Raw genomic sequence first — 11,117 nt, forward strand, 5'->3', positions numbered from 1 at the left:
GCCATGCCTGATCTGAAACATGCATGCCACACTCATCCGCACACACACCACTTTGCGCACACACCGTGGACCTAAACCAACACCTCTTGCCACCCCCTTTTAGTGCCATAGCAACTACAGCATGCCTTTATTTGCAGCTGCCATAGAAACATCAAAGGACAAGCCTCCATTCAAAAACACACAACCACTTTTATTTTGTCCGGCTCTCATGTAATTGTCCTTCAGATTTTCCTCTCACTAATGCAGCAGTAGTACACAGCTCTGAGCAATGATTTCAAAAAGCAGATAATTAGTCGGACTTCATTCCTATATGAGTCAATTCTCCAAGCTCCTCGCACACATAAAAGAGGCCATATTCCGTCACTCGAGTGGTTAACACTTATTTCTATATTGACCGCAAAAGAATGAGCTACTTCATCAACTAACAGGTTAAAAAATAAACCCAATTTATCAAATTAACAGTAATTCCAATCATTTTACAAATGTTTATTCTCATCTGAATTTCAGTAAAAGCCTGTAGACTGAAGACATAAAAAAGATCATTGATTGATAAGTCACCGAATCTAAATATTTAGAAATGGAAAAATGCAAGAAAGGAAACAGATGGACACAAAAGATGCACTACATGGTCAAAAGTATCTAAAGTCCAGAACAAATCTGTGGAAAACTTCCTTCCTAAGCCTTGGGCATTAATATGCTGCCAGTAGAGCTGCCACTCTTCGAAAAAGGCTTTGAACAAGATTTTTTGGAACCCGGCTGCAGGGATTTGCTCCGTTTGTGCTGCAGGAGCTTTGGCGAGGTCAGAAACTGATGTCAGACGATAAGGCCCAGCTTGCAATCAGGCTTCCACCTCATCCCAGAAGGTGTGACGGGGCTGAGGTCAGGGTCTGTGCAGACCAGTTACATATTTCTACAACAATCTCAAAGAGCCATTTCTTTTTGAACCCGTCTTCGTGTACTGGGCACAGACATGCTGAAACAGAAAAGGGCATCTCTCCAACTGTTGCCTGAGGGCTGAACGTGGACTAATAACAAATATATTTAAAAATTTGCCTTGACTGGGTGAGAGCTGAAATAATGAGCTAAATAACATGAATCCATATTTTGTTTGTCCATAACATGCATCGATGTACATTATTTTTACATATGAATCAAATTATACATAATAATACTGTAGAGATTTTCTCAAGTGAGAATAAATAAAAGACAAGTCAAGTCATTTGTCCTTATCTTGCCGTTATAGACCATTATATTCCAAAATACTTGCTCTGTCTAAAATTTTATGAACTAAAGGATGAAAGAAATAAAAATATTGATTGTGAAATCATCACCTGAAGCAAGGCTTGCTGTAACTATTATATACTTGTCTTATTTGAGCTAAGGGCACATATTTTGCAGACTCGTCATTCAATTTAGAAGGATTAACCCCCTCCTCCCTCACTCAATCATGCCATCTTTTTGTGTCCCATTCTTCCACATTTCAATGACAGCTGAGCTGAGAACTGGCGCCCCCATCAGTTCTCAAGGCAGCTCATTTTTAATATTCAGCCGAGAGCATTTTGATGAGGATCTGTTGACTTGATTTAACGGTGACACTGAACACCACAGTACCATTGGGGGGAAAAGGAGCATCCAATTACCTGGAAAAGGTGATTTACAAGAAAAAGGTGGTGGTTCAATGCAATAAAAAACATACAAATCCACCATCTCAAGGCAGCCACAGGAGTACATTTATAATTTCTGTCCTTCCTGCACTGTGTGGTTTGTGTTTACAAAGCTTAAACTGCAATGGTGAATTAATTAACATAACTCTTCTACATCCATTATGAAATCACTGCTGTATTACATTTAGGTGGCATATAATCAATTGAAATAACAAATTAAAGTTTTTTTATTTGATTGTAAACATTTGTATGTCAACTAACCATCAACTGAAATCTCATGATTGTGACAGCTACGGCCCTGTTGGAGTTACTGAAAATAATTTTGTAGACCTTGTTGACAGTCAAGTCTCTTCCATCCATTCATCCATTTTCTATACCCGCTTAATCCAGTCGAGTCACTTTTTAGCAAAAATTACTCACATTTTTCAGACAACATATAGGCCAAACGCTGAAAATAGTATAATGAAAAAGACTAATGGATGGTGAGAAAAAATAAATAAATAAAAAAAATCAAAAGTTGAAACCCTTCAGAATAATAATAACAAAAAAAAAAAAAAAAAAAAGAATCATGGAAGCTTTAAATCCACTGCCATTTCAGATGAAACCATGATGAGATTGGCAAGCTTATATGGAGTTCGATAGCTGGTGGCTTAGTCAAAAACATGACCAAAACATGTTTCATGCTATATTTTGAATTTGGTGCACATGTCAGCCTTCTCAGGGACTGGACATCCTCCTTATTAAAAATAGGCTTTACGGTTGGATACTATGGAGGTTCAGGCATTTCACCAGTTAAAACAAGCTGCCACTAGTTAGCCTAGAGTAGCCCTGTGTGTCCCAGGAGAGCAGCAACAGTGGATGAAGTGTCTACCTTAATCCCCTTTTAGTCCTCTTTTCCCCAAGGCCACTGCATTGTGATGCAGAGTCACTCAGCCACCTCTCAAAGTGTGTGTGTGCACCATAGTTGCACATGCGCAAGTGTGTACGTACACCCCATAAATCAAGTACTATGCCTTGATGCAGTATCTGGTCAATTCAGCATTGCACACTGTCTTCTGCTTTCATTTCTTGGTTCAAGCCTCACAGTTTCTGTCCTTTTATCTCTGTGGCTTTCTGCCTTTTTTTTTCCTCTCATTCCCACCAGATCCATGTTTGCTTGCTAAGCCTCATTAACAATTAATTACCAATCAGCTAGTCAAGTCACCCCTGGACCGCTGGGCTTCTCAATGATTCATTAGTCAGGGTTACACAACGTCGCAATGCATAAACACACACACAGAGCACACACACATTTGTCCCTTTCTGTCTGCTGGGGGTTTTATTGTGCACTCAGATTTTGTGGACGCACATAGAAAGACATTAAAGCAAGCATATGGACATATGGAAACACCTCGTCACACGCAGCACCTGTGTCTAATCACAATGTCCTCATTAAAAATAAATAAAGGAAAACTGATTGGGTTTTCCTGCCCATGAAAGGTTCCTAAAAATGTATGTCAAAGTCAAACTGAAAGACTTTTCAGAGATTTTTAAAGTCTTGTTTGGTGAAACTCAAAGAGTTATGAACTTCCATGTTTTACAATGAGGTGTGATATTAATTAGACTGGGGGATAATATATCAGGCCTTTTTTTGTCTTTATGATCTTATTAAGACCAGAAAACCTTGGAAAATTCTCCATTTAAAATCTGTTAATAAGTCAACCCTTACATCCACCACAGCGGTTTAGCTCATGTTGTGAGTTGTTGACTTCAGAAAGAAGAAAAAGGCCCTCTGAGCTGAGGTGGGCTGATGAATAGGAGTGCCAAATTCTTAAATTAGAAACAGAACATTCTTCCAAGGGCATTCATTCACTTTCATTCAATTTCAAAGGACAAAAGTTTAAAGCCTCTTCTCGCCTAATCCACAAATGTTCATTAGCTGCCCAGACAAAAAGCATTTTAACCTGTCGAAAGCCAAACTCTGACAGCCCACCACTACCATGCCTATTCCCAGAAGGGCACTTTGTAAATGTCAAGTTAATTTTTAACTGCTGGTTATACATTTAGAGGTCTCTGAATAAGTTTTAGCCAATAACTGTTCCTGACAAATTTACTTAGCTGAAATGTATGTCAGCTCTGTCAGTGAGCCAAGTTTCATGAAAGCTCTGTGGTTTATAAAACTCTGCTTGTAGATGTCATCTACACTAAATGTGGCCGCTATGGTATTTGGACTTAAGTTTAACTAGCTGTTCTGACAGATCTGAAATATCACTTGGATGGTCTAAACAACCGCAAACTTCATGAATCATTATTTTTACACAAATCTGTTCAAACTGTTCAAAGTTACATTTCTGAGCTTGACACAAAATTAATCTTGTTTAATACTTTGTGGGCTGACATTTCAGGCCTGTTTTTTCAGCAATAGCTCAGTTCAACCAACTGTCAAACGAGAACTTTACTTTGGTAAATGTTCAACAATAGTTGCTGCAAACTCATACATCTCTGTGGATAGTGACGCAAGAGACACAGCTTGAAGCTGGATTTAGGGCCTTGCTCAGAGGTCCTCTGTTGTTGGAGGAGTAGCAAGAAGCTTCATTTATTTTCTAAATTTTCCCAGCTGGCTTCAAAACAACGTCCTTCCTTTGCCCTTAGAATCTACTGCACCGCTGCCCCCTCAAAGGGACATTTTATCAGTGCGTCCATGAGCCACTTAGGCTAATTGTACACGCCGACCAGCCCAAAGAAAGCAGTTGACCAGTCTTCCGCACCAGTGGCTATGTTTGTGTCTTACTGTATGTCTGCAGCCTCTCCATAATTTTCAACAGTCCATCTCTCAATTTGTGCTGAATTTCATGTCAGTTTAGACCTCTGTCCCACCTCTACTACCTATACTGTTACAGCATCAAGGAACTGAAGCCAAGACTTGAGTCAAGAGTGTGCGTCTCTGAGAAAATACAGGACAGATAAATACAGGAGCTAGCAGATGACCTTGGACAAGGAATGCACAACTAAGGTTGATGAGGTGTTCAACTCCACACATACAAAAAGCTGTGCTTTGTGACGTTGGAAGACATCAACTATCTTATTTCCTGGAGGCTGCGACCCATTTTGAATCGCCCCTCTTGGCTTTATCCTATTTTACATGCTACAGTGTACATTTGGGCTGAACACCTGATCTGTTTCTTTTGAGGATCTTGGGACAGTCTATACATGACTATCCAAACATATTTAACACTAATCTGTTCTTCCAACCCAAAAGGGACATCCGTCCTACTATGCAGCATTCAAAACATAGCTAAGGATCCAAGAGAAAAAATCAAAATTGATAGTTTGAATATAACAGTAGCTGTCATTTCCTTAACCCTCATCTAACCTCTTAACCTTAAGCTACCCTGAAAACATATTCACCTTTAAAGTTCAAGACTTCTATTTTGGGGGACTTTTTTTCTGTCGTCATGTCACAACGAAAACAGTCTTGAAGTCTCCAGAAATGACAAGTCAGAAATGCAGCCTGATGTCATTCGAAATGCTCCGTATAGACATGTTGTCAATATTCCAAACCAGTTCTGGAGCATAACAGGAGAAAATCCCCTTCCAAAGCTTTCAAGAACAAAAAAAACCCAAAACAAACAAACAACAAAAAAAAGCATGAAATAAAGTGCACATCCCCATTTTTAAAAAAATTCAACATTTAGCCTGTTAATTTTTAAAGCTAGTTTTTGATAATAAAAGCAAATTTGTCTAAAAACACAAAGCGAAAACCACTGCTCAGTGAATTAATCAGTCCATCAACAGAGAATCCATCAGCAACGGTTAGAAATGACATGTTTGAAATAAGGTCCTGAAGCATGCGAAGGGAGCCGAGAGCAGTTTTAGATGAAGGTGTGAACTGAGGCATGTATCATATTCCAAGAGAGCAGATAATTAACAATCCTCGCCACAAGCGTCAGAGGCAGCGCCGTAACTCAGGTGGAGGAGTGATCGTGTATACTAATCACATGTTTGGCCCCTCAAAGTTACCAAAATGTCGAAACATCCTGCACTGCAGCTCTCCACCACATTCCACACAATGTGTGTGAATAAGTGAGAGACATGCACTGAAAAGTGCTTTCCTGAATCAAGTAAAGGTTAAAAATGCGTTAGTTAAGTTTATAACTGCAGTTTTGCTTACAGAGGAAGAGAAGCCCCATGGGTTGAGGACAGTCAGTGCTAAACTGGACCATTGGAAAGAATCCTGCTGCATTGGTTATGTTTTTGTTTGTTTGCATGTTTTTAGTAACTCTTGATACTCCAGAGATTAACTGAAATTTGCAATATGGACTGGGTTATTATCTCAGCAGCTGTGGCTCAGGTGGTAAGATGACTCATCTACTAATTAGCCCCCTCAGATGGGGGTGGACAGAACAATTTCAGTTGTTAGCCAGATCAGTTGAAATCCATTAGGTCAGCTACCCATCGGTTTGCCTGCATTGTCACACTAATAGTTATAATTTCAATTCCAATTTGTTTCCTTTAAGGGGGGCTCAGTATAGCCAATATTATGTCTAATCACAGCTATAATGGTATGAGCATGTTTTTTTATTGTCGGATTTGATTATTGTTTGTTTTTTAAACAACACTTGTGATTGGACATCAACACAATGATGTCATCACATTTTTGATCAACCAGAGCGGCTCTGCCTCTGACCATCCAGCGGAGCTCTTTGCTCCCAAAAATTCAGACCAAAAATCCAGTTTCAGTTAGGATCTATAATCAAATCATTTCATTTATAGAGGTCTTAGCAATCTGAATATTGCAACACTGAAGAAAAAAAAGTACATTTCACATTTCCTACTCAAAAGATCTTTGGATCAGGAAGTGGCGAGACTGAACATTCAGAACCTCAAGAAATCTTTTTTTTTAAAAAAACACAAATGGGCCCTAGCTAACAAACCATCAATTTTGGTGTGACAGTTGACAAACACAACAATCAGTTGGGAAAATTAAGCGATAATGAATAAGCTCTCTCAGTTGCAGCCTACTTGTGCATCTAAAAACCTCATCTATTTGTAGCCTTACATGCATTATCAAGACAGGTTGATTCATTTATGGTATATCCATTGCTGCAGGGTACTGGAAGAGTAAATGGTTGTCCTTCTAGTCAGATGGCAGAGACACACACACACACTTACACTTGGAAGTTGCCCAGTGCTACCTTTTGCTGTTTGGCCACTGAGCAGCTCCAGTGGAGCAGGCACACATTCAGTGCAGTGTTCAAGGGCATCTCAACAGCTGTGGTGGATGGATGAATGCCTCTTGTTCACTTTATCCATGTGGATCCCCATCATCATCCCATGAATTCAGACTGGTGACATCAATCTCACAGTTTGACTCATTTAGAAATTTACTTAAGACGAGAGGTCAATGAATGTGAGCAGAAGGTGTCAGCGAGCAGAAGTGATAATTAAAGCGCGCTGGCTCAGAGTGCCGATAAGAGTCTGAGAGCTGAGGGGGAGGAGTGATAAAATTGGTGCAAAATAGTCATTGTGTTTTGGTGACGATCTTGAACGTGGATGCCCTTTCACCCTCCAGCAGCAGCACCTTTAATCCAATTGTGATTGGAGCCAAAGCAACAACACAAACCCACTCTCCTGCGGTTGTCACGGTGGGTTATTGAAAGGCTCCACCGTGGCAACCTGAGATTTCAGCTGCTACTGACGCTGGAAGTAAAGCAGCATCATTTCTTTTAGATGTATTTGAGTCAAATATGATTTTTTTTTTCCTTTGTGTGGTTTATAGCTAAATAATCACCCAGAGCAAGAAGTTTTACAGAACGAGTCATCTTGGCCACTGGACACTTGCTCTCATCTTTTATATTATTTGTATGATGCACGTTTTTAAACGTCAATGTAATTTGTTGCTGGATTGTACAGCTGATTCCTCAGACTGAAAGACAATGTTGTCTTGTATTATTTCACTCAAACATTTAAATACCTTTGGGTTTTTTTTGGCTGAAAATTCGAAAATAACCCCACGTCATTGTGTCCTGAGGAGCCATCAATGAATAGATCTAAAGCTTATGTGGCAGTCCAGAATGTCAGCAGTGGCCCTTATTGTTTAACTCGCAACAAAATGATAGACGGCCTTACACCATGTCCAACTTGGTCCCAACAAACTCGTGAGGATTCCAGCCAGACCTGCTCCAGCTGCCCAGTCACGGCCGAAACTCGCAGATCTTCTCAGGTGCGATGCAGCTGACCACACACCTTCAGACAGCCAGACCAACCAGGTTTGTGGCGAGTCCGGTTTCTGAAGGGTCACCACAAAAACCAACACTGCGCGCCAGCAGCCATGACGCACACCTGTGACGGGTCATCTAATCAATTCGCAGGAAGACCACGGCAATTTCTCAAGCGACAGAATTGTGCACGGTAAGCCGTGCATGGATTTAAGATGGGCAAACACTGCCTGAGGTTTGACTGGCAGCTGTGGACAAGTGGGATTTCGCTTACTGGAACAACGATGGTGCCAAAAACTGATACATTATGGGTGAAATATACGCCACACTTGGTATACACACACACACACACGCAGATGGCGCGCGTACGCTCGGCAGAAGAAGTGAGTGGGTTTCACAGAGGAAATAAACAGTCATGGACAGATGCAATACAACTCTATTGGTGGATTGTAGCACCTTCTTCTACCCAGCTGAAAGACACCTGGATACGCAGTCAAGTCGGTTACCTTCTGATCAGTCTGTGACGGTGTCACCCCGCAAGGAAAAGGAATTCAAGAGAAAAAGACAAAAAAAAAAAAAAAAAAAAGCGCTCACCTCTTTGGTGTCGACAATTCCTCTGACATATTTCCCGAGGACTGAATCCACGCAGAAGAGGCTGGACAGCACAGCCAAGCAAAGAAGTCTCTCCCCGACCCTCACCTCCATCTTTCTCTCACCCCAGCTGCCGCTCGTCTGCTCTCCGAGCTCCCCGAAGCCCGTCTCTGCTCGAGAGCGCGCGCGGAGGAGCACCGCGAGAGATGGTGAGAGAGGAACGAGGCGCGCCCACGCGGGTCCCTTCGGTGCCTGTGGGCCCCCTCCAGCTGTTGAAGCTGGATGCTTGGACGATGAAGTGTGTCCGTGTGTGCGAGCTTGTTTGGGTGGGAGTGGTGGTGTGTACCGAGCGCGCGCCCTGTTCCGCTCGTGCTTTGACAATGCGACACGTCCTCACATATTTAAAAAATTGCCATCGCTGATTGCAATCAGGTTTTTCATCAGAGGTCACACACCTTTAATGAAGTGGCGCTGATACAGATGATGCGTGGGCTCCTGAAACAAATGATTTTATTACTAATCAGCAGGTTGCACCGCGAGGCGGCCAGACAGTCCTGGAAATACATTTTGTGCGTGGAAAAACAGCAGAGACCCTAATTTCTCAATATAATATGCCAATATGCCAACATGCCGTTAAAAGCAGGCAACACAGTAGATGTGCTCGAAATGAACGTAAAGCGGAAAATGTGGTTAAAACTGAGCCCACTTTAAATAAATAAAAGGTAGACCACAATATTACTCAGAATTTTCACTTTTTATATTTGCATAATTTTAATAAAATTAGTTTTAGAACTTACACATTGCTGGATTCATCCATAGAAAAATTGTTTTACAAAAAAAAAACAATCTTTTAATCTACAGAACAGGAAAAGCTACCAAATGTCTTGCAAGCCAATAAGAATTTGTCACTGAAAGGTAAAAAGACGTTGCATGTGGAGGAAATGCTCCTGAAGGGACACTTCCGCTTCTTTGAAAAGGAATAATGCATTCATGTGAAAGCTCTCTGCATTGTCTGGCACCGATACCAGTGTTTTACACACAAAAGAAACAAAGTCACTCAGACAGTTTCAGTATTCACTAATCCAATTCTAAATAAGACTTAATGGGATATTTTGCTAACCTTTTTGTTGGAGCCGTGCGATGAAAAGGTTCATTCATGAGCTTGGACACAACTGCAGCATTCATGGCAGAATATATTTATTTCAGTAAAAATCAACAAAATGAAGAGACCAGCCTACACACACTGCAGAGAATATGCAGTCAAATCAATCTGCAATCGATCCGATTTACAAAACTTAAAGAAAAACAAAGAAACATCTACATGATTAATAAACTTTAATATACATTTTTTTAGTTCATTCACAGGTTTGCACTTGTGGTGTTTTCAGCAAAATGAAAACTTTTAAAACAAAAGGTAAACTGTTTATTTTTCCAGTCTATGGCTTGTTTTTTTTTTTTATTGAACAGACTAAAGATACTCTACATCAGAACTAATGCAGCACAGTTTGCATATGGAGCGTGGACGGGCTCCGACACTGATGAGCAGCTGCTGTTTCAGTGGGAACGGCACACGTTAAACAGCGAGGACACCACATCTCTCCAGACTGTGGCCGCAGTCTTTGGTTCTGCTTTAAACCTCAGCCTTGAGGGAAAGATGTGCGACTCTTTCTAGCGCGTGTCACCATAAAACATTTCTTAGAAATGCTCGAGGTTAGTTTTTACAGGCAGACCTTCTGGAAACGTACACTTACTCTCAGTCGAGTGTTACAGTATACAGAGTAGGTGATCTGTGAAGCCAAAGCTTGAGGTGACTGAGACATATTGCACAAGAATAAACAGCATCACTGCGTTTCTGACTGAAGAAGAAGAAGCTGAAAACAACAAAGAAATGATGGTAAATGCTCCCCTGGTTGAATTTTACTGACATGACTGAGCTGAAAAAGAGTTTTGGAAGGGATGCAACTGCACGACTTACAGTTCTTAACTACTAAAACATTTTCTTTTCTTGAATCTCAGGGAAGGTCTACAGGGAATGAAACTGTTCACAACACAAATAAAATCGACACACAGATTATGAGGCAGCGAAACGGTTATTTCAGATTGAAATCGCAGGCTGCAGCAGAAGAAGCCCCGACTTTGTCAGGAATGACCAAAAAACAAAAAACAAACAGCTAAAAAGTCAACACTGACGATTAGTCACAAAATCGTAGGACCAGAACACAAGATGGGCTTTCTGGGCCATCACTTGCACTCGTGAAGCATGACAGGTCAACAGGGCTACGAGGCTATGAAGGCCAATACACAGTAGGTGTAATGTTTGACACAGGTTTTTTTTTTTTTTCCAACAATTTTGTATGAATCACATCATCTAAGCATTGGTGAAGTCCATACAATGTTGTCCCTTAGAGGCTCGACTACATAAAAGAGGTTGCCCTCAACAGCAATTATCCGACTAATAGTCTCTTGACTGTAAAGTGCCTTCCTGGTCGTTACGTCAACGTATGACACAAAGAGGTTGCTCCCACGTGGCACCTCCAGCCACCCCCCCCCCACACACACACACACAAACACACCAGAGACTAATGCGAACACGCGAGTGCGCCTATGCAAACTGAATTTGAACCACACCGAGAAAAGAAGACAAACGACAATAACGTAAGCTTGA

The 11,117-nt window shown here is 41.1% G+C and overlaps 2 protein-coding genes across 2 annotated transcripts in view; one reads left to right on the plus strand and one right to left on the minus strand.

Annotated features, from left to right (window-relative positions):
* tmem145 (transmembrane protein 145) overlaps positions 1-8,779 on the minus strand; it is a 41,129-nt gene extending 32,350 nt beyond the window's left edge. The window contains exon 1 of the mRNA XM_072393920.1: positions 8,456-8,779. Coding sequence (XP_072250021.1) covers positions 8,456-8,566 — 111 coding nt within the window. The 5' untranslated portion in view covers positions 8,567-8,779. The remainder of the gene's footprint in view (positions 1-8,455) is intronic.
* Positions 1-11,117, plus strand: part of LOC140316197 (trypsin-1-like) — a 309,543-nt gene that overhangs the window by 43,819 nt on the left and 254,607 nt on the right. The gene's annotated exons all lie outside the window — the stretch shown is intronic.

This window comes from Leuresthes tenuis, unplaced genomic scaffold (genome assembly GCF_036924035.1).
Source record: "Leuresthes tenuis unplaced genomic scaffold, fLeuTen1.0.hap1 SCAF_10, whole genome shotgun sequence".
NCBI lineage: Eukaryota > Metazoa > Chordata > Actinopteri > Atheriniformes > Atherinopsidae > Leuresthes > Leuresthes tenuis.